The sequence below is a fragment of the Pholis gunnellus genome (assembly GCF_910591455.1).
Source record: "Pholis gunnellus genome assembly, chromosome: 9".
Taxonomy (NCBI): Eukaryota; Metazoa; Chordata; class Actinopteri; order Perciformes; family Pholidae; genus Pholis; species Pholis gunnellus.
The window spans coordinates 26,398,272-26,421,802 of NC_136535.1; the positions used below are offsets into that span (position 1 = coordinate 26,398,272).

The 23,531-nt window shown below is 41.5% G+C and overlaps 2 protein-coding genes across 4 annotated transcripts in view; both read left to right on the forward strand.

Moving 5' to 3' along the window:
- Positions 1-2,367: 2,367 nt before the first annotated feature.
- Positions 2,368-4,929, forward strand: smco4 (single-pass membrane protein with coiled-coil domains 4). 2 transcript variants are annotated; one of them, XM_079166597.1, is made up of 2 exons: positions 2,368-2,523; positions 4,118-4,929. In XM_079166597.1, exon 2 carries the CDS (start codon positions 4,136-4,138, stop codon positions 4,313-4,315), a length of 180 nt encoding a protein of 59 aa, XP_079022723.1. In that variant the 5' UTR covers positions 2,368-2,523; positions 4,118-4,135; the 3' UTR covers positions 4,316-4,929. The 2 variants fall into 2 exon arrangements, with proteins under 2 accessions (XP_079022723.1, XP_079022724.1); XM_079166598.1 differs by having other exon boundaries at positions 2,372-2,512.
- Positions 4,930-7,045: 2,116 nt separating this feature from the next.
- The window catches only part of nf1a (neurofibromin 1a), a 52,320-nt gene continuing 35,834 nt past the window's right edge, over positions 7,046-23,531 (forward strand). For both annotated transcript variants that reach the window (XM_079166313.1, XM_079166314.1), the window contains exons 1-17: positions 7,046-7,267; positions 10,573-10,716; positions 12,063-12,146; positions 14,111-14,301; positions 14,392-14,498; positions 14,591-14,658; positions 14,888-14,963; positions 15,230-15,387; positions 15,490-15,663; positions 15,813-15,941; positions 16,783-16,857; positions 17,473-17,604; positions 18,436-18,576; positions 18,656-18,769; positions 19,502-19,581; positions 20,269-20,392; positions 20,675-20,921. In XM_079166313.1, coding sequence (XP_079022439.1) covers positions 7,208-7,267; positions 10,573-10,716; positions 12,063-12,146; positions 14,111-14,301; positions 14,392-14,498; positions 14,591-14,658; positions 14,888-14,963; positions 15,230-15,387; positions 15,490-15,663; positions 15,813-15,941; positions 16,783-16,857; positions 17,473-17,604; positions 18,436-18,576; positions 18,656-18,769; positions 19,502-19,581; positions 20,269-20,392; positions 20,675-20,921 — 2,104 coding nt within the window. In that variant the 5' untranslated portion in view covers positions 7,046-7,207. The remainder of the gene's footprint in view (positions 7,268-10,572; positions 10,717-12,062; positions 12,147-14,110; positions 14,302-14,391; positions 14,499-14,590; positions 14,659-14,887; positions 14,964-15,229; positions 15,388-15,489; positions 15,664-15,812; positions 15,942-16,782; positions 16,858-17,472; positions 17,605-18,435; positions 18,577-18,655; positions 18,770-19,501; positions 19,582-20,268; positions 20,393-20,674; positions 20,922-23,531) is intronic.

Consider the following 23,531-nt stretch of genomic DNA (forward strand, 5'->3'; position numbering starts at 1 on the left):
GAATTCAGTAGAGTCTTATCCAATCAGAATCCAGGATTAAAGTCATTTATCCAATTGTGTTTCTCTGTTTGCGTTTCTTAATTTTTAATTGTTTTATAAATATTAATAAATGTTAAAAAGGATCAACTTTGATTCACTCTGATGAGACTCATCATCCGGTCCCGTGACCGTAGACTTAACGTTTTCTTTATTTGGTTTATTTGAATGATATTTGTGGAAATGTTGGAGGATAAAGTGTTTTAAACTAAAGGCTCATCATCCGTAGATTAACGTGAGACGATCAGACACATTATGAAGAATAACAGCACGTGTGTGTTATTGATCGTAGTGGATTATCTATATTAACGAGGACGATTGAACACGTCCTCAGTGGTAGGACCCCCCCCCCCCCCCCGTGTTGAATATTACAGTAATAACTGACCACCACTCTGAAGACTACTGGAGTCCTATGATTTACTGTCCAACACAATGTTTGTATATTTGATGTTCTAATCAGATGCATTGTAATTTGAATAAAACCTGCAGTGTATATATATATATATATATATATATATATATATATATATATATATATATATATATATATATACACACACACACAGTAGAGAGGTATATCTATGGAGCTGCACTGTAAATCAGACGTCAGTCGTCATGTTTTAGGTCATAATAACGATGAACACATTAAATGTGACGTTTAAAGAAGCTTGTTGTTCATACTTTTACCGTCATGACGTGTTTATTATTTATATGGTTTTACTAAGAAAGCCTGTACGTTGTTTTCTGGTCTTCATTATTAGTTTAAAGTTGATTTTTTTTCTCTAAACTCTCTCGTGTGAAGGTTTGATTTGATAAAAAGTTGATAAAGTCATCTCAGTAATAACTTCTTAATAAGTTAAATAAGTAATTTTACATCATTCCAACATCTTTACTTTTATAATCTACAGACCAAACAATCAATACAATATTTTTAATTATTCATATGTGCACATTTTTAAATGTGTATATTTATTTATTTCCCATCTGGGCCCCTAAAATATTAATTCATATTTTGTTTTTTTATTTACATGTTATCTCACATATTGTGTTTTTCTCCAAATAAAATGTATAATTTTGTTATTTTGCTGCCTGGAGCTCGTTAAAAAAAGAAAAATAAGTCACGCAATCCCGCTTTTATTTTGAAATCAAACGCACTTCCGTTCTGTGGTTTATTTTTCTTTATTGTGTTCTCTGTTCATGACAAACACGTTTCTGCCTCTGGAGAAGCAGTTTATTCCTACTGGTACATGTTATAATGGTATAAAGTTTCTATCTCAACTTAGATCTGGACCTTTGGTTCAGTATTTATTCATCTGATGTTTAAACTAAAAGCTCTCGACAGTAAACCAGAAAAAACGAAAAATATCAAATTAAAATCCAGTTTGCTGAGCAGTGTTTGTAAAAACCTTTCACTCTGAATTGAACTGTAGGAGAAATGAATCACAATGAAAAACAAAAAACAGGTTTATATATATTATTATATATTTATATTTTAAGAGATTTGGTAAGATGTTGATTTATTAAACGGCTCTTTTCCTCATCTTCAAATCTCTGTTTCAGTTTAAATGTATCATTTAAGGTTACTGCAAAGGGACTTCCTGTTGACTCTGTCGCCCCCTGTGGACTAAAGTGGTAGTGTCTCTGAGCACCAGAGTCTCTTTAGTAAACCTCTCATGTTACTGCAGCAGGTCTGACAGTCTGACCCTCTCAGTCCTGGTCCTGGTTCTCCCGTGCCCCCCTTCCCTCCAGCGGGTCCAGCAATACGTCCTGGGTCTCCAGCAGAGAGGAGAAGCTCTGCTCCTGGAGGAGGAGGTGGAGATGCTGCTGCCGGGAGCTGAGCTCGGATTCCTGTTTTTAAGAGTTTTTAAAACTGGAAGGATTGAAGGCGTGACAAGCTTTTATTCTGGTCCTGTTTATATCTTTTATTATGTATTATTAAGTTATTCACCTCATTTAGCTATTGCTGATATTATGTTGTCACATGACCTAATAATAATGTCAATGTTACTGTTACTATTAAAATTAAGATTAAAAATGAAAGTTTTTGTTTATAGATTTAAAATGAATGTTTATTAAGATATACAATGAATGTGTATTGTTAATGTTAATATTAACATTTAAAATGAATGTATATTTTAATAATGTTATTATGAAAATTAAGGTATAACATTAATGTTGATATTAATGTTAAGATTAATATTTAAAATGAATGTTTATAAAAAATATATTTATAATATTAATATCACGTTCTAATGGCAACGCCGTCATGTGGCGTTTTATTTTGGAGGGTAAGGCCGGAAGTGTGCTTGTGTTCGCGCTAGCACAGCTTGACGGGGCTATTCCACAAGCTGCCACGTCGAGCTCCGCGAGGAACATCGTTTTTTACAAACTTAACTTACTGTACTTTCTACTGTAGAACCGGAGAAAACACCGGAGCAGCGGGTCGAACGACCGAGGAACCGTGCACACGCGGCCCGTAAGAAACCGGTCAGTACCGGACTCTTTTATTTTTGAATCGTCAGCACTTATTTTCTCAAGTGTTGTAACTTTACTAACGTTAGCTAACTGTTGCCCTAAAGTCGGTACCTGCTAACCAGCGCGAGGACAGAACACGAGAGAGAATTTTCCGCCACGAGACTAACGGACTAACGGACGTTTTTAGCTCGCTCCGGTACTTCAGGTTGTCAGTTGGGGAAAAAGTCACAACCTTATTTGTGTTGGTGTTACGTTACGTTACGCTACGTTACGTTACGCTACGTTACACTACGTTACACTACGTTACGCCCATCAACTGACACGATTATACTTGGATCATTTCGTGGAAGGAATGTGTTCAGTACATATACATATATCATATCATATCATATATATGTAAATATATGAGTACGTATATGTATGTATATATATGTATATAACTGTAAAAAGTATGAGAAGTTTAAGAGAAGAATACCAAAATGTTGTGGCATGAGGTCCATTGGCTAAAGAGAGGCTAAGTCCCGCCCCTTCTGTATTTCTGGATAAATATGTACAGTAGTCAACTGAAACTAATATATTTGTTGATCATGTTTGAATTGTGTCATGAGTTACACGTATGTTTGTCAATTTAAAAGAAAGTCTTCAGTTTGTCGTATCATTTGAAACCGATCAGTGAACTTCTTCTCTCGTCTTCTTCGATGAACGTCACCAACACGGCTGTTAGCTTAGCTAGCTAGCCTGATCTTTATCCAGCGACGCTTTTTATCAGCCGGGAAGAGAAAGAAGGAGTGAGACCTCGTTGTCAGAGAACATCCTGGTAAACACATCGTAGCTTCAGAGAGAGACGACACTTGCACCTCTTTGGGTGTCAAGTCTTAATAATCACATCTTCTACACACAGACTGTATATATATGAAGTGGGCGGAGTCGTTGTGACGTCACTCGTTGGTTTGTGGATGTTTTGAAGCCTCGAGTTCGCCATTTTGTCCGTCGCCATTTTGTTTTTTTTAGCAACCAGTGAACAGGAAGTGACTATATCTGGACTGAGGAGGAGTGACGTAGAGACGCCGTATACGTCTCTGGTGTCGACCTGTCAATCACTGTGTAGCCCCGCCCCTAAAGCATCCCCTGCTTTATGGTCTGTGTGACTCTAAATGGACCATCATTTACTAAATGAACATCATGCTGTATTGAAGAAGACTTGAAACTAGAGATTGAGACCATAAACTCATGTTTACAATGTTTACTGAGGTAATAAATCAAGAGAGAAGTAGAGTCATTTTCTCATAGACTTCTATACAACCAGAGGAGTCGCCCCCTGGTGGACACTAGAGAGAATGCAGCTTTAACACATGAAGCTCTGACTTCTCTTTGAAGAACTGGAGGTTGTCTCTTTGGTCTTTTAAATTGACAAACGTGTAATTCATGTCACAATTCGAACAATTCTCTCGAAATTGACTATATATATATTTAAATATATTATTTTTCTGAAATAAGGTCCCGTGGTGGTCAAACTGAAAAAGGGGCGGGACTTCTCCTCTCTGTTCACAAGCTAAATGGACCGCCTACGGCTGAACTGAACAGTTCTGATTGTGTCTCTCGTCAGGTTTCCCGTGAGGACATCATGAGGCAGCTGAAGGGCAAACCCAAAAAGGAGACGTCCCGGGACAAGAAGGAGCGTAAGCAGGCCATGCAGGAGGCCCGGCAGCAGGTGTCCACCATCGTCCTGCCCACGCTGGCCCTCGTGGTGCTGCTCATCGTGGTCTTCGTCTACGTGGCCACCCGGCCGGGGGACATAGAGTAGACGTTAAGAGGACATGGACTCCCAAACCTGACTGGGCTTTCAAAAAGTGACAGTGGCTTTACCCAAAGGATTACCCCCCCGACACACAGTCATGTGACATCCGTCCTCCTTCAGGCCGGCGTCCGGCCGACCTTTTGTCCTGACGAAAGCTTCACCCAAAGTGCATTTCTGTGTTCTGCTCTGCAGAAAGAAGAAACAGTTCAGTACCTTCAGATGAGCGGTGGATAAACGCCGACATCGCACTAAAACCAAAGTACCCGGAGCGCAGCTCGTCAACCCCGAGGTTGTTAAAAACGTTAAACTTCTCTGACTGCTCTGAATAATCGATGCAACGTGACGGCTCTGACATGTACCACTGATTCATGTGTGAATAGTTTGTATTTTTTTAGGGACAAAGAAGGATTCTGTTCTGAAAACATTGGAATGCATCTCTGGAGAGTCTCACTGAATGTAAATGTAGAATGTGATTTATTTTTGTGTTCAGACGACGCTGAATCTCTTCGTCTGTGACGTCAATGTTTCCTTTAAGTTATTGGCGACCTTTGAGTCTCATGATAACGTGCCTTAATAACAGATTCAAGCAACTGTTTTATTTCAGTTCAATAAATGAATTTTTAAAATAACATGACACGTTTGAATCACATTACTTCAGACCTCGGACTAACGATTAACCAATCAGAGCCGGGGGCGGGACCTGTCACGGTGACGTCACTCGTTGGTTTGTGGACTGATGTGTTGAAGCCTCAAGTTCGGTGGTTTTGTCATCGCCATCTTATTTTCTAGCAACCAGTGAACAGGAAGTGACCATATCTGGACTGAGGAGTGACGTAGAGACGCCGTATACGTCTGGTAGAAACCTGCACACACACACACACACACACGTGTGTAATGACACATATGTGTGTGTGTGGGTGTCCATCTTATATGTGATCTGTTTAATGTGTGAGTGAGGGGTGTCGAATGAGGTGAGGTAGTATTTATATATATATGTATATATATATATATATATTAGTGCTGGGCAACAATTACAATTTTTAATCGAAATTAATCTCATTGTTATGCGCAAAATCCAATAATGAATTCTAAAGTAGTGTATTGTGCACTTTTATGTTAAAGTGCTGCTCTATGAACTAAAGGTCAACAACATTTGGTTTAAACACGTTAAACTCATCAGGTTGTTGTTAACAGCAGGATTCTCTTCACACAGCAGCAGTTATAACACAGTTATAATGATTCTGATCATAGATATTCAGCGTGTTCACAACTTTATCTTCATGTGTGTCAGAGATGAATTTAAATCTACATCTTGAAGACTGCAAACCTATCTACGTCATGTTTTAATGTTTGTTACATTCTCAGTAGTGATAACTAAATGATATGATTACTATACATATTACAAACAAAACACTTTTAAAAACTCTAAAACAATAATTTAAATGAATCAATGCTTTTTTGCTGTTTTTGGTATGTTGGTCAGACACTATGCAACGCTGATTAGCGTAACATGTGTGGTGTTTGTTATAAATGTACGTTGGTACATAGAGGGTGATAAGAAGCTGTACATGGAGGGACTTAGGACCCAGGGGAATGTAGGGGAAGGAAACAGGAAGACACGGAAGAGATGCCACACAAACAGCTGTTCATCGCTCACTGCTGTTCTTGTGTTAAAAATGTCGCTTAATAATAAAAAAAACCTGCGTTAACGTGCGACTATATAATTGTCGACGTTAATTAATTAATGCGTTAACGTGATAATAACATGTTAACTTGCCCAGCACTAATAAATACATATGTACTATACATGTTGAAGTATTTTAAGGTTACACATGAGCTTAAAATAATAAACATATATACACATACATACATAAAAAATACATCTAAAAAAGTTGAGCAAGTGAGTAGAAGCGAAGAGAAAAAAAAAATCGTATTCTTATTTCTTTTATTCTTATTTCTTTATCTATAACAACTTCTACTTGAATTGTTGTTTTTATTATATTTTTATTACGATACGAAAAAGTAAAATTTCTGGTGTGTTTACAACAACAAAGCTGATTCAGAAATTCTGATTAGGAATAATATAAAGTCTTCTTTTATGTGTCAAAAACAACCTTAAAATACTTAAAGATTCTTCACTTAGAATAATATCAAATCTCAAAGTTGTGAACGTGTTTTTTTGTACCAACATTGAGAAGGACAAAGAATTGTTAATGAAAACAGAATCCATTCTCAGTCCTGAAAACGTCCTGATAGGCCTGGTAGTAGTTCACGCATGCGCACCAGACGATCCGACAAACTAACAGAATTGTCTACCTTAGAAGCGGAAGTAGGGATGGTGTTACTTCAAAATAAGACAAAAAAAAGAAACCTACGTTAAAAACTATGTCAGTTGGTTGAGCAGAACATCTAAATCACATTATATGTGGAGTTATAAAGTCTATTTCACAGTTATAGTAGACTTAAAAGCAGACATAAAGGGCTAACATACAGAAAATTAACTTTTAACAGAGACATACGTTTTTTTTTGTTCATTTTGTAAAGTGTAAATTTAACCTTCCAAGTGTTATTTCTATTAATTAAGACGAAACACATTTTCTGGAACAACCGTTACTATGAATATGTCCTCCTGGATGTGGTCCTTCCTTCACTAAAGCTAGCTTGACCCTGTCGTGTTTCTCCTAACGCCTCCCATCCAATATTTCTCTGAAGAAGAAGACTTCCGGTGGTGTGTCATGGCGGTGGCATGGTGAAGCCTAAACAGAAAAGGGAAAAATTACTCGCCCCCTTTTCGTCCTTTTTCCCCCACATAGACTCGGGGACAGATTTTTCATTCATAAATAAAAGCCCGTGAGGACCGGCCCCGTAGCTTTGGATCTATTTTAGCCGTTACCGGCCATGGCGGCTCACAAACCAGTGGAGTGGGTCCAGGCCGTGATTACTAGATTTGATGAGCAGGTAAGATGGTTTGTGATTCACTGGATGGGTGTAGCGAGCTTTAGGTAGACCCGAGGCCCCCTTTTTACTCCGGATAAAAGTCCCACTCACACATACACCAGCCTCCATTAAAGAAACGGCTAATTTAAGGAGTGTTTATTCCTTTCTCCGGGATAGGGTCTGTCGTTTTTTCCGGATGAAATGTGAGCTGTGTTTCTTTTCCCAGCTGCAAAAACACTGATGATGAGCTCCTTTTCTCAGCTAGCAGCAACCTCGTCTCCACGATCAATTAGCAGATGCATCCCGGGGATTTGGCCTCAGTCAATTTGTTAAATAATGCACAATAAAGCAATGTATCCGGACACATTGCACGTTAAACGTCCGTGTGTCATTTTTTTAAAGTGCCCTAGCTAAACGTTTTCTCTCGTGCCAGGCTAGGTGGCTAACGTTAGCAGGCCTATAGCTATCTAATGTAAACAAATAAGATGTGAGTGTTGCTAACACGCTGTGTTCATTGTGAGTGACTGAAACCACGAGTATTACAGGTGAGAGCTGCTTTCTAGTGTCTAAAACCACCGCTGTCAGGTATGGCAGCTGAGACTACCACAATAAAAGCTTTATTTTCCATAAGGAATCTAGTTACAGGTAGACTTTACGTGACCCATTATTTTATTTGCCTATATGTTGAAACTGTACACATGTACTAGCTCAGATATATCATCCATGTTTGTAAAAACCTGTTTAATTTATTGTAACCATAGAGGTAGAACAGTAGTATTCCCATTGAAATGTATGTGTCAGAGTGGCGGCCATTTTTAAAAATGTGTATTGTTGCCATTGCGACCATTGTAGCGGGCTAACCACCTTACAACATGCCATTACGACTTATACCAGCAGTGGAGTAGTAATGTTACGAAGTCAGAGTAAATAATTCAAATTCAAAATTAATTAATAAACGTATTGCCACGTTAAAAACGTTGAACATACACATTGCTATTGCCATTTGGCACCTTTTTGTTTGGCTTATTTCCTATAACCAGTGTAGCATTAAAGCATGGGTGGAGTTAGCTTGCTATCTGGCTGACTAGCATACAGTTGGCGAGTTAGTTAGCGTGCTGATTCCACCAATGCTTTAATGCGACACTGGTTCTAGAAAAATAAGCCAAATAATGTGCTGGTGGTCAGCTCTGGGTCTAACGGTCCCTCCCGCTTAAATCCTCGTTGCTCCGGAGAAAGACGAGCTAACTAGCTAGCTAGCCATCCGTCTCTGGATAACACTCTAATGGCCCTTCTAATGTGTGTTGTCTTCATAGCAACTAACAACAATCTCCACTTTCTACTCCTATTCTGTTTCTATTCTCGTAACTAGGAAAGCTAATTTATATATTTTTCTTACCGAAAGCCGACGCCAACATTAACGTCGGTAAAAAAAAAAATGCTACAACTCCTGAACACTCGAGGTTGGCTAACCTTTTGAGGTGGACTTGCTGATCTTAAGTTCAGATTTTTTATATTTTCTTGAACTGGTTAGTTAACACTTGAACGGTTCATTATTAACATCCATATTTGTAACATTAAACTTGCAGCCTTAAACTGAAGAGCTGCTGTAATGGTCACGCTATATTTAATAAGTATAAATAGTAGATAAAGATAATTTTTAACTCAGATCAACATTCTGTCTGTGTTACCAGTAGTCTTTGTTGTTTGAAGGTATATCTGACAGCCTGTGTGTGTGTGTGTGTGTATGTGTGTGTGTTTTGGATGAATTAGTGTTTGTCATTTAAAAGTAATTTGGCTTTAAGTCTCCACAAGTCTTTGGTGTTAGTCGCCTCAGATTAAGGATCGTATCCGAGGTTTAGCGGCTCAGCTGGATTACTGCCGGTGGTTTAAGTTGTTAAATCCACTTCTTGGTTATTGTTATACTAAACCCTAACGGAAGCCTTCCAGTCTGTGTTTTCTCAATAAATATGCTGTTTTGTTTATTGATACTAGAATACTTTCCTCTTGTTAACTTGCTGAACATAATCTAGTGAGTTTGGTGGATTGGAATAATTACAGGACTGATCGTAACCTGCTGATCGTGGAGCTAAAACAGAAGGACAAGGAGAGTTTTGTTCACTTTTAGGTGTTTAAATAAAGTGGGAACATCTTAGCCAGGTATTACAGTCACAGGTAGTGATGGGAGTTAATAGGGTTTTATAGATACTAGTACTCTTATCAATATTCTTTATCGGTTCTTTTTGATTATTTTGTGAGTAAAAAGATGTTTAATTAAGAAAAGAATCAACATTTCTTTATTATTCTTGTATGTAAACAAATAATCTTTCTTGAGTTCTAAAATCTTTAAAATACATTCTCATCTAATCAATGATCTCAGTGATTATCTTTCATTGATGATCCTGTTCTTCTGATCAAACTCTGTATGACATCACTACCGTATGACATCAACTACCGTATGACATTATTACCGTATGACATCACATCACTACGGTGTGACATCAACTACCGTGTGACATCATTACCGTATGACATTATTACCGTATGACATTATTACCGTATGACATCATTACCGTATGACATCATTACCGTATGACATCATTACCGTATGACATTATTACCGTATGACATTATTACCGTATGACATTATTACCGTATGACATTATTACCGTATGACATCATTACCGTATGACATCATTACCGTATGACATCATTACCGTATGACATTATTACCGTATGGCATTACTAATGTATGACACTACCGTGTGACACCACTACCGTATGACATCACAGACTGGTCTTCTGCTTGTTGGTCACATGTTGTGATGAACTTACTTTCTGGTCATGATGTGAGTCTCACGCTGTACTGAGAGGAGACGAGGACGTCTCACTCAGGAACTAAGAAAGTAACGATAGCAGAACCGATAACTCTGGACCTCATCAGTACTAACGGGTTCTACTCATTTAGAACCGGTTCCCAGGAGTCACCTGTCCTCTGCAGCGATGTTGGCGACCCACAAACATCCATATCGTATTTCTGTTTTCTCCATATTTATTGTTCTTGATATATATTACAGTATAATGCACATATTTCCACACACTTGTGTCTGTTCTTTATATGTATTTCTACGTTTAGATTGTAGAATAGTAGCATCTGTACGTACAATCTCCCCCAGTGATCAATAACGTGTTTCTGGTTCTGATACGTTTGAAACGTGTTCAGTGAAGATCGAAAGTAGATGAAAACATCAAAGCCGACGATGCTTTCAAACACTATAATGTTCCATAATGCTGAATTGATCCTCATCCTCTGTTGTCTCGTCCTGCAGCTTCCCATTAAAGTGGGACACCAGAACACTCACACCAAAGTGAGCACGGAGCACAACAAGGAATGTCTGATCAACATCTCCAAGTACAAGTTCTCCCTCGTCATCAGCGGCCTCACCACCATCCTCAAGAACGTCAACAACATGGTGAGTGGACACATTAACACTCCACCATTACTCCCAATTAGATATGGTCCATGTAAGCATCATATTCCTTTTGCATGTTGTGAATGAGCTCTTTATATCATTTAAAACCTGTGTGCTGTGTTGATATTGTTCAGGTTATAGGATCATTCTTTGGATATATGTATGTATATATACGAGATGAACGACGTGTTGGGACGTCGCTGTGGGATTCTCTGAGGCTGAGGTGGACGTGAGCTCGTTCTACGTTAATCTGAATATGAGCGATTGAATGTCAACGGGAATATTTCTTTTCTTTAGCCGCGTAAACAGTTTGATGGGAATATTGTCTTTTTCAGAATAAAGGCAGAAACTTGAATATTTGGCGCATGTGAACGTATTCATTCCTCTTCATGCTGGTAGTGAAGCTTCACCTTCATAGTTCTTCATCTGTTATTTCCCGTCATTTTAATGATAAGAAGACCTTATTGAATTCTAATGATTCTAATTCAATATAAGTTTTGTCCATGTTTTACAGATAAAATGTTGTTTTTCTACATTTCAAAGCTTCTCTTGAGGTTTTTAAATGAAGCTGTCATCTTTTATGACATCATCACCCTAAAAACAGATCAGATACTCTGGATGTGAATGGAGGGCAGATGAGTTGGTATTTCTTTTGTTCTTCCTTTGGTGAAGATAAGTCTGTTTGTGCGGTGAGTTGGAGAGCAAACTGTTCTCTCTGCAGGGGAAACGTTTTTAAAAACGGACGCAGAATATTTAGTTTGATTAAGACAAAATATTTAAGTCTTCAATATATTTTGGGGGAGGACTAATGCTGCTCGCTGTGTTTTCTTTTTTTAAATAATTACTGTACAGAACAAGTCTAGATGAAGCGTTTATGAATCACTTTTCACGTGAGGATTTATTCTCCTCAGACGGCGTCTCGTGGCCGTTTGTTCTGCGTTCTCTACGCTGTTAGCTTGAAGGCGTTCGTGGCGTTACTGTTATTTAACCACAAAGTGATGGAGGTAGTAGTTCTTACAGACCTGAGGTCTGCACCACCGAGATACATTCAGCACAGATCTACTTTATGACAGTTTGATTCTTATTCTTCACACGTATAACTGTGAAACAGACTTTGGAGCAATTATAACATTTTATTTAAAAACTGTATTTATTACTTTTAAATGTGTGACTTTTTGCTGTGTCATCACCCTTCATATCTATACAACCAATGTGTTCATGAATACACTGTTTACTGGAGAACATGGTGAATCTATTGATGCGTTAACGTTACTCTTCCTGTAGACGCCGTGTCCTGAAGTCTAAACTCTGAGTGAATTCTGACTTCTGACTGTTTGTCTTCACAGCGGATTTTCGGGGAAGCTTCTGAGAAGAACCTCTACCTCTCCCAGCTCATCATCCTGGACACTCTGGACAAGTGCCTGGCTGGGGTGAGTCCTCCTCTCTGGACCCGGTCTCTGAGAACAACAACAACTAAATAGATCCACACCTTCAGGACGAGCCTCTGTGCTGCGTCCTGGGTTGTTTCCTCTTCCACTTTCCTCAGTGGTCCAGTATCCTAGAACACAAGCCTCTGTTAATGTACTACGCCTCCATCCATCTCTCTCTCCTCCTGTCGGGAGGTTCTTCTTCTGTGAACCAGCAGCTCAACGATTACATTTGCAGCCGTGTTGGTCGGGAGCTGCTCTCAGCTTCCTGTGCAGCTTCTTGTCATTAGCCGTCGCACTAACACGCATTAAAAGCTTCTCATGTTCACGTGACCGTTCACGTACGCTGGGCGTGCCGGTGTTAACAGGAAGTAGATTGGTTGCTCAGTTACAGAAAATACAACATGGTATTGTTGTACTTCTTTAATAATACAAAGTCGCGTTTGATACTTAAGATCTTCCTCTATAGACAAAGACAAAGAAGTTACTTGCAAGGCTGCAGCTCTCTCACATTAAATGTATTTTAAAATGAACACGCAAATATAAGTTTTACTAGATTATGGATCAATGAATGTGGTCAACACACGTCTCACTGGAGAGCATCTATGCTTTTGTTCCTTTACAGTTTCTGTGTGAACTTCACAGTAGTATAAAATAAACATTGATAAGAAACGTAAAGTCCTCCGTTCCTCAAACCGTGACGTCAGACGTCCGCTCCGCCGGACGCGGCGCTCACTAGTCTCTCCGACACCAACGGCTGCTTCCTCCGCATGTCGGCAGGAGTGGAATTATAAAATGCTGATGTTTTTCTTCTGGCGGCGTGACGAATCAGAGGACGAATCAGAGGACGAATCAGAGGACGCGTCACGACTGTTGAGACCCAATCAAGTAGCCACGGTTGGTGTCTACGTCACCGTTACTGATTTATTTTTGTATTGATAGCTGCCATCGATCAGACGTTTACAGATGACTGACTAAAACACAACCCTGGAGTTTTCAAACTGAAACCACTTCAGTAAACGTAGCAAAAGATATGCGTTCAAAAGGTAACGGTGTGGATGTGGATGTGGCCTCGGATGGAAGCTTTCTGAGGTTCCTCATTAAATTGAAGTTAGCTTGTAGCCACTAGCTCACAGCGAGCGAAGTGTCTTACAAAGTCCTCTATGGTTGAGCTGCTGTTATTGAGGGATTGGAGATGTGGGACAGGGTTTGGGGACCATCGTATGTTGAGGTCTAAAACGCTGCTCAGAAGTAGCGTTGGTCGTTCTCTAGCCCACCTTTGGTCGTGACTCATGAACAAACGTATCTCCATAGACGTGAGAGGAAAGAAGGGTTTGCCTTCAGGCTTGAGAGGTGACGGTGGAGTGCTGTAAACGGGGCTTTGTTCTGGTCGTACTTTGTCTTGTTCGGCGCATCGTGTGGCTTCGGATCTAAACAGCTTTGAGTGCTTCAGCAAATGCTGCATCGGTCTCTTTCTTATAATCAAGCATTTTCAGCTTAGCGTTCACTAGCGTTAGGTTTATCTCCCCTTCAGCGTAGGAAATATGTACTTTTAAAGCTTCGGCTCTCGACCTCGTCTTCACTGCACTCGTCTCAGTTGATGATCTGAGGAAAAGGAACCGCATAGCGCTTCTTTAAAGAGTCAAAAAGCTTCTCTAGAATGTGAAGAAGGTAGCACCCTGTCTGGGACGGAGTGCTAACCTGTGCTAACCTGTGTAGCATAACAACCACAACACAACAAGCCTTTTCTGTCTTCTCTGTGGGCTTTAAATGAAACCATGTTTTATGTAGTTATTGTATATTTAATAGAGATGCACCGACATCGTGTGTCGATGTGGGAGTTCTTCAGCGTGAAGCTTGCATTCTGTAACATGATCAGAGACTAGAAAGGCATATTTTACTGATCGATCGTCAGTAAAGCTTTATTTGCACTCTGATGGTTAACGACAGAGACCTTCTGTCCTCAGCAATCCAAGGACTGCCTGCGTCTGGATGAGACCATGCTGGTCAAACAGCTGCTGCCGGAGATCTGTCACTTCATCCACACGTACCGCGAGGGCCACCAGCACGCCGCCGAGCTCCGGGCCTCGGCCTCCGCCGTCCTCTTCTCTCTGAGCTGCAACAACTTCAACGCCGTCTTCAGCCGCATCTCCACCAGGTAGCTCAGTGAACACGTCTGTTTCCTGATCTCTTGAGTGCGTTGAAAGCAGCAGAAGGTTCACGAGTGTTTCTCCGTGTCTCTCTTCAGGCTGCAGGAGCTGACGGTTTGCTCCGAGGACAACGTGGACGTCCACGACATCGAGCTGATGCAGTACATCAACGTGGACTGCTCCAAGCTCAAGAGGCTGCTACAAGGTAGAGGGGTCTACGTGGTCTCACGTTTCAGATGGAGAGACGTGGAGCGGTTGAGCCGACGCTTGTGACGTTCGTTTCTGTTTTTCTTCCAGAAACTGTGTTAAAGTTCAGAGCTCTGAAGAAGCCGGCCCAGCTCGCCGTCATCAACAGCCTGGAGAAGGTACCTCTGATGATCATGTGTCTGTTTGTTACTGTGATACTTGACTTTTCAATTGTTCTCACCAAACGTGGCGCAATTTCTTTGCTGCTACAATGTTAGCCTAGCCTAGCCTAGCCTAGCCTAGCCTAGCCTAGCCCCGCCCCGATCGAACCAAACTCCATTAAAGAAACAAGTCTTTTTTTACAGCGCTGTGTGCAGGTTGTTCTTCTACTGTTTTCTGTCTCCTCAGGCGTTTTGGAACTGGGTGGAGAACTACCCCGATGAGTTCACCATGCTCTACCAGAGGCCACAGGCAGACATGGCGGGTAGGAATGACTGTTGGATGGTATCAAGCTGATTATTATATTATTACGTCACCCTTTAAGAATCCACGAACGGTCAACTTTTACAAATATTGCCTCGAACCAGTTCAACGGTATGAAAACATAGATCCCGCCTCCTTTAGCTGACTGTGTGTGTGTGTGTGTGTGTGTGTGTGTGTGTGTGTGTGTGTGTGTGTGTGTGTGTGTGTGTGTGTGTGTGTGTGTGTGTGTGTGTGTGTGTGTGTGTGTGTGTGTGTGTGTGCGCGCAGAAGCTGCAGAGAAGTTGTTCGACCTGGTCGACAGCTTCGCAGAGAGCGCTAAGAGGAAGGCTGCTGTGTGGCCTCTTCAGATCATCCTCCTCATCCTCTGTCCTGAGATCACACACACCATCTCTAAAGACACCGTGGAGGACAGCAAGGCCAACAAGGTGGGAGGAGCCAACACACACACACACTCTCTCTCGCTCTCTAACTCACTCACACAGAGCAGAGACTCTCACACACTCTTTCCTGTGTGTGTGTGTGTGTAGAAGCTGTTTCTGGACAGCTTGAGGAAGGCTCTAGCTGGTCAGGGAGGCAGCAAACAGCTGATGGAGAGCGCCGCCATCGCCTGCGTCAAACTGTGTAAAGCCTCCACCTACATCAACTGGGAGGACCACTCCACCATCTTCCTGCTGGTCCAGTCCATCGTCATGGACCTCAAGGTCTGAGACACACACACACACACTTTTTGAGGAGATTTATGGGGTTGAGGAGTTTTCTTTTTGCTGAAGGAATGCTAGTCTTACTTCAGTTCAGCGTTTCCTCAAAACACTGTGATGTTACCCCCCCCCCCCCCCCCCCCCCCCCCCAGGCTCTGCTGTTCAACCCATCCAAACCCTTCTGGAGGGGCACCGGCAGCCAGAATGCCGACGTGGAGCTCATGATGGACTGTTTCGTCTCCTGTTTCCGCATCAACCCTCACAACAACCAGCACTTTAAGGTGGAGAGCAGTGATACGAACCCTCTGAGTTTTATTGCTGCGGTCACATTTTACTCCTCTGTGGTCTGGTTTTTCCACTTCAAAATAAAAGTCCTGTTCCTGAACCATCACGACTAGAAGTAGAGAGAACTAGAACGACACGGTTACTACGACATCAACCAGGAAGAGAACACAGAACAGAACACAAGTTCTAATCTAATCTATTTATCCAGCATGGTTACAAGTGTCCACACGTGTTCCTGATGTTGGAAAACGTTTCTCTGGTTTGTCGTCACATGACTCAGATGAATCAATCATGACGTCATAGTTTCACAGTTAAAGTGAACGCTTTATTAGAGGAGAGATTTATAATGAGAACGTGTAGAATAAAATGTTTTAAATATCACATTTTAAAGCTTCGTTTTGTTGTTTTTTCTTATGGAAGCGTCACGCATGATGTGTTCAAGGACCGTTGGAAAGATAGACGTCTGTTGTTTATGACGGTTCTTACAGCTTCTAGTCGTGATGAACGCTGCAGTTCTGAAGATTGTTTAAAGGAAACACTTGTTTCATCCCACCGGAGCGTTTTGGTGTTCAGACGGTTTTAACTGAAGGAGCTGAAAAGTGTTTTTGATGAAATATCACAAACAAGCGTTCATCACACATGATGTGTTCAAAGACGGTCAGGAAGATGGAAATCGGACTATAATGACTTTTTTCACAGCTTCTGGTCGTGATGAACGGTGTAGTTTTGGCGATTGTTTAGAGAAAGGTTTTGGGGTTCTGAGTGTTGATGTGTTGGTTGTGACTTGATGTCGTCGCTCTTATGAAGTCTCACCCGTGTTTCCTCTTTGCCTTGAAGGTCTGTCTGGCCTCCTCCTCCCCCTCCACCTTCCACTTCGTCCTGGTCAACTCGCTGAACAGAATCATCACCAACGTGAGTCTGGAGAGCTTCTGCACACACTGACAGACGTGTCACCAGAAATCATCAAACAATCAACCTCGTTCATCAAAATCACTTTGCCTCTTTAATGAGGGAATTTAAATCTTTTTTTATTCCGTTTTATTCCTCGCAGTAATTGGCTCCTCCTTCTGTTTTGCACAGCCAGTCAGCCCAACGTTTCTGTCATCAATACGTCGAGAGTAAAGCCAGACCTCCCGCTGCTGGTTAGCCTGAATATTTCAACCAGGAGCATGCTGGGTAGTGGAGGAGCCGTAGCTCCTAGCTGGCTTAGCTGAGCTACCGTCTCCGCTTATTCGTTAGTTTGTCCGTTCTGGGCTTCTGTAGAAACATGGCGGACCCCGTGGAAGACGACCCGCTCCCTACGAAGATATAAAAGGCTTTTTCTAGGCTAAATAAACATGACGGTTCTTAGTTTCTGCTCATTATACACTCATGAAAACATAGTTCTGCATATTATATTCAACTTCTGCTAATTAATCCCCTTAAATGTTATAAACTGCATAGAATGGTGACGCCTCTACTACTCGACTATAACTACTACAGTCAGACGTGTTTCCTCTCCGGTCTCACTCTTCTGTCTCCTCTCAGTCTCATCTGGACTGGTGGCCTAAGATCGATGCGGTCTACTGCTACTCCGGAGAGCTCCGCTTCATGTTCTCGGACACCCTGACCCGGGTCACCCAGGGCGCCGGCCCCCACCCTCCTCTACGCATGACCCCGGTGAGAGGCACACGTTACTTTATGATGAATTTGAGACGGAGGGGGTCTGATCTCTGTAGTTTTGTCCATTTTATAAGTTAAAATTACAAAGTAATAGTTGAGAACAAGGAACACAGTGACAGACTTTATTATATCTATTGTTGAGATCATCCAAACCACTTTATTCAAAGTGAAAGTGAACTCGCCTTAAATGATCGTACGATGAGTTCAAAGTCAGTGTAACTAAACGAGGTGAAGGACTGAACGCTAAGGAGTCAATAGAGCGAATAAATATCCATAATTTCATTTCTCTAACGATATTTATCACTTGTGGTGTAACACACACAGTTTACCGTTAACCATCACAGTGTAAATAAAGTTTTACTGACTCAGTAGAACTTGTTTCTAGTCTCTGATCTCTGATCATGTTTCATTGTAAACAACCAATCAGAGGAGAGCTAGTAACGTTAGCAGCGCCGCTAACGGCTAACCAACAGAGGTTCACTTCAGTGACATCATGATGCCTTCAGGCTCTGCTCAGTGAACATGAGTACTGGCTGAAGCTACATGTTTTTATGAAGAAAAAAAAACACTATAAATGACAATAACAAAGTAAAAGTATAACATTTAGAGCTTTTAATAGTTTACAGACTTCAGAGCGTTGAAATGATTTTTGGGACGATAACACAGTCTGGATCCTCGTAGACCAGCTGCTGTAATCAACCAACATCTGTATCTGTTAATCTGGATCATTAACGATCATCATTACGTTCTGTTTGCTCCCCGTTTCCTCCCGTGGTGATCCGATCAGGAGTTCTCTGCTCCGTTAGTGACGTTTGTTTCCTCCCACAGAGTCTGACGACGTTCAAAGGGAAGATGACCACCAGCCTTAAGTTCAAAGAGAGAGCCACAGAACTGGACACTCGAAGCTACAAGTGCCTTCTCCTCGCTCTGGTCAAACTCATCCACGCCGACCCCAAACTCATGCTGCACGTGAGTCACTCGTCTTCCTGCGTACTGTACATATTTCACGTCCTTGTTGATGAATGACGGGTTGTGTTTGTGTGTTTAGAACCCAGTGAAACAGGCTCCAGAGATGCAGAGCAGCACGGCGGAGCTCATCACCGGCCTGGTGCAGCTGGTTCCTCTCACCAACACCACCCAGCTCTCACAGGAAGCCATGGAGGTCAGACGCAGACGCACACTTCTGCTTTCTAACACACTTCAGAGTTCTCACTGAAAGAACCGTCAGCTGTTCACCTTCAGCACTTTGTTCTTACGGGTCAGACTGTCAGTAAACATGGTGGACACAGTTGTTGTTTCCAGACATTAAAGAGGAACAACGTGTAGTAAAGTCAGTGGACTCACAGGAGACGTAGAACAACACAAATACTGTTCTATCACTTCCTGCTGATGTTTCAGTGTAAAAGCCCAACAGAATTCTTTTTGATTTATTCAACATGCACAAATGGTCATTAAGGAACGTCAGAATACAGACGTTTAAACTAACAAGCCGCAGAGAATAAGAAATATAAATAAATAATATAAAGAGAAAGAATTGAAGAAATGATGCCTTTGAACTGCTGGAGGGCTTTTAATGTGAAACATTTGTGCAGGAAGGTTTGAGTTGGAAAAATTGTGAAATACTTAAAAACCAAAAAAGTGTGACATGACACATTTAAACAGAAGCAGCTATGATGTCATATACTCTGATAACATTATACATAAATGTCTGTCTCTAATATCAAGAACAGGCCGGTTCTCCTTCTCTTTATTTGAGACCTTACGGAGACGCACCTCGAGTCTCTCTAAGACTAAAAAGCAGTTTCAAACATTTCTTTTGTTTTGCTATTAACAAACCCTTGTTTCTGTGTCCTGGTCCTGGTCCTGGTCCTGGTCCTGGTCCTGTCTGTTCCAGGCTCTGTTAGTTCTGCACCAGCCAGAGACCATCGAGCTGTGGAACCCTGACGCCCCCATAGAGACCTTTTGGGACATCAGGTACTCAAACCGCCCCTTTTGTGTTTCTTATACGTTTAGTTTCCATCACAGTAAACTTGAGATGTTTAGTATTTGGGGATTGAAGGAGGTGCTGTTCAGAGTAAAGACTGTAACACGTCTGATGCGGGTAGTGAAGCCTGATATTTGAGTTCTTTTACTGGATTTTGATGCGTATTTAATGTGTTGGACAGATTTCACTAGTTCTGCTGCGCAGTATGACCTAACGTTTATATCACAGCATATCAAGAGCTCTGGAACGACAACGACATGGTTTCAACCTTCAGAACCTCTAAATGTCATTGACCTCTATGGTGGATATTTGCAGAAAACACACAATTGAAATGAAGGAAAGAACATAAATGAATTAGAATATAATTACTGTTTATCTAAGTAAGTTGTTCCGAATGTTTTTAAGGGTTTCAACGGTGCAGTTCTTTACCTCTTATTCCCTCCAACATCACGTCTACAGGTGGACATGTTCATCATGTATTTATCATTATTCAGCATTTGAAAGCTTAAAAATCTGATTTTAAATTTGTATTAATAATAATAATGCAACCCTTTTCCCACAGTAAATGTCCTGACTGTGTGAAAAATCTTTGATTTATGTCATTTTAAACTTATTGTTGTAGTTTTTTCACGATAACAACTTCCTTCCTTCCTTCCTTCCTTCACTCGTCTCCTCAGCTCTCAGGTGCTCTTCCTTATCTGCCGCAAACTGATTGGCCAGCAAATAATAAACGGGACAGAAGTTCTGAAATGGTTGAGGGAGATCCTCATCTGCAGGAACAAGTTCCTGCTCAAGAACAAGGTACGCTCACGCTGCTCCGTTAGCGTAGCAACACGCTGCTCTGCTAGCGTAGCAACGCGCTGCTCTGTTAGCTATAGAAAGTCAAATGATGAAGTCCTCCTAGAATAATTCTCTCTGAAACAAACAAGAAGAGAAACTTTTATAGATTATTTTAATAGTATCAAGCTTCTTCCTGAGTTCTGAGGGAGGAAGCTTTGGCTCCAGGAGTGTGTAAAGTGTGTGTCTGGTCCTCTCTGGCTCCAGGAGTGTGTAAAGTGTGTGTCTGGTCCTCTCTGGCTCCAGGAGTGTGCCACGATGGGCGGTGCCATCCCCATATGCCGCCAGGCTCAGACCAAGCTGGAGGTGTCCCTCTACATGTTCCTGTGGAGCCCTGAAACCGAGGCCGTGCTGGTGTCCATGTCGTGTTTCCGCCACCTCTGTGAGGAGGCTGACATCCGCAGCGCCGCCGACGAGGTGCCGGTCCAGAACATCCTGCCCAACTACGCCACCTTCAGTGAACTGGCCTCCGTCAGCAACATGATGGGAACGGGTCAGTACTGACGGTCGCACTCTCACCTACGATACGAAATACTGTTCAGCACTGCAGCTTCTGGTGAAACGGGTTATTATTCAGTGATTTTACTGCATGTTTTAATATAAATCGAGTTAGTTAGTTTCCACTCAGTCCTGGTTTAGTTAGTTTCCACTCTCAGTCTTGGTTTAGTTAGTTTCCACTCACAGTCCTGGTTTAGTTAGTTTCCACTCAGTCCTGGTTTAGTTAGTTTCCACTCTCAGTCCTTGTTTAGTTAGTTTCCACTCTCAGTCCTGGTTTAGTTAGTTTCCACTCTCAGTCCTTGTTTTGTTAGTTTCCACTCACAGTCCTGGTTTAGTTAGTTTCCACTCAGTCCTGGTTTTGTTAGTTTCCACTCACAGTCTTGGTTTAGTTAGTTTCCACTCACAGTCCTGGTTTAGTTAGTTTCCACTCAGTCCTGGTTTAGTTAGTTTCCACTCTCAGTCCTTGTTTAGTTAGTTTCCACTCTCAGTCCTTGTTTAGTTAGTTTCCACTCTCAGTCCTGGTTTAGTTAGTTTCCACTCTCAGTCCTGGTTTAGTTAGTTTCCACTCTCAGTCTTTGTTTAGTTAGTTTCCACTCACAGTCCTGGTTTAGTTAGTTTCCACTCACAGCCCTGGTTTAGTTAGTTTCCACTCTCAGTCTTTGTTTAGTTAGTTTCCACTCACAGTCCTGGTTTAGTTAGTTTCCACTCACAGTCTTTGTTTAGTTAGTTTCCACTCACAGTCCTGGTTTAGTTAGTTTCCACTCACAGCCCTGGTTTAGTTAGTTTCCACTCTCAGTCTTTGTTTAGTTAGTTTCCACTCACAGTCCTGGTTTAGTTAGTTTCCACTCTCAGTCCTGGTTTTGTTAGTTTCCACTCTCAGTCCTGGTTTTGTTAGTTTCCACTCTCAGTCCTGGTTTTGTTAGTTTCCACTCAGTCTTGGTTTAGTTAGTTTCCACTCACAGTCCTGGTTTAGTTAGTTTCCACTCTCAGTCCTGGTTTACTTAGTTTCCACTCAGTCCTGGTTTAGTTAGTTTCCACTCTCAGTCCTGGTTTACTTAGTTTCCACTCACAGTCTTGGTTTAGTTAGTTTCCACTCTCAGTCCTGGTTTAGTTAGTTTCCACTCTCAGTCCTGGTTTAGTTAGTTTCCACTCAGTCTTTGTTTAGTTAGTTTCCACTCTCAGTCTTGGGTTAGTTAGTTTCCACTCTCAGTCCTGGTTTAGTTAGTTTCCGCTCACAGTCCTGGTTTAGTTAGTTTCCGCTCACAGTCCTGGTTTAGTTAGTTTCCGCTCACAGTCCTGGTTTAGTTAGTTTTCACTCTCAGTCTTTGTTTAGTTAGTTTCCACTCACAGTCCTGGTTTAGTTAGTTTCCACTCTCAGTCTTGGTTTAGTTAGTTTCCACTCTCAGTCCTGGTTTAGTTAGTTTCCACTCTCAGTCCTGGTTTAGTTAGTTTTCACTCTCAGTCTTGGTTTAGTTAGTTTCCACTCTCAGTCCTGGTTTAGTTAGTTTCCACTCTCAGTCCTGGTTTAGTTAGTTTCCACTCTCAGTCCTGGTTTAGTTAGTTTCCACTCTCAGTCCTGGTTTAGTTAGTTTCCGCTCACAGTCCTGGTTTAGTTAGTTTCCGCTCACAGTCCTGGTTTAGTTAGTTTCCACTCTGTCCTGGTTTAGTTAGTTTCCACTCTCAGTCTTGGTTTAGTTAGTTTCCACTCTCAGTCCTGGTTTAGTTAGTTTCCACTCTCAGTCCTGGTTTAGTTATTTTCCACTCTCAGTCCTGGTTTAGTTAGTTTCCGCTCACAGTCCTGGTTTAGTTAGTTTCCGCTCACAGTCCTGGTTTAGTTAGTTTCCACTCTCAGTCCTGGTTTAGTTAGTTTCCACTCTCAGTCCTGGTTTAGTTAGTTTTCACTCTCAGTCTTGGTTTAGTTAGTTTCCACTCTCAGTCCTGGTTTAGTTAGTTTCCACTCTCAGTCCTGGTTTAGTTAGTTTCCACTCTCAGTCCTGGTTTAGTTAGTTTCCACTCTCAGTCCTGGTTTAGTTAGTTTCCGCTCACAGTCCTGGTTTAGTTAGTTTCCGCTCACAGTCCTGGTTTAGTTAGTTTCCACTCTGTCCTGGTTTAGTTAGTTTCCACTCTCAGTCTTGGTTTAGTTAGTTTCCACTCTCAGTCCTGGTTTAGTTAGTTTCCACTCTCAGTCCTGGTTTAGTTATTTTCCACTCTCAGTCCTGGTTTAGTTAGTTTCCGCTCACAGTCCTGGTTTAGTTAGTTTCTGCTCACAGTCCTGGTTTAGTTAGTTTCCACTCTGTCCTGGTTTAGTTAGTTTCCACTCTCAGTCCTGGTTTAGTTAGTTTCCACTCTGTTTGGTTTAGTTAGTTTCCACTCTCAGTCCTGGTTTAGTTAGTTTCCCCTCTCAGTCCTGGTTTAGTTAGTTTCCACTCTCAGTCCTGGTTTAGTTAGTTTCCACTCTCAGTCCTGGTTTAGTTAGTTTCCCCTCTCAGTCCTGGTTTAGTTAGTTTCCACTCTCAGTCTTGGTTTAGTTAGTTTCCACTCTCAGTCCTGGTTTAGTTAGTTTCCACTCTCAGTCCTGGTTTAGTTAGTTTTCACTCTCAGTCTT

Excerpts from the sequence above, each read along its gene's own strand:
- smco4 (XM_079166597.1), top strand. The coding sequence starts at position 4,136 with ATGAGGCAGCTGAAGGGCAAACCCAAAAAGGAGACGTCCCGGGACAAG.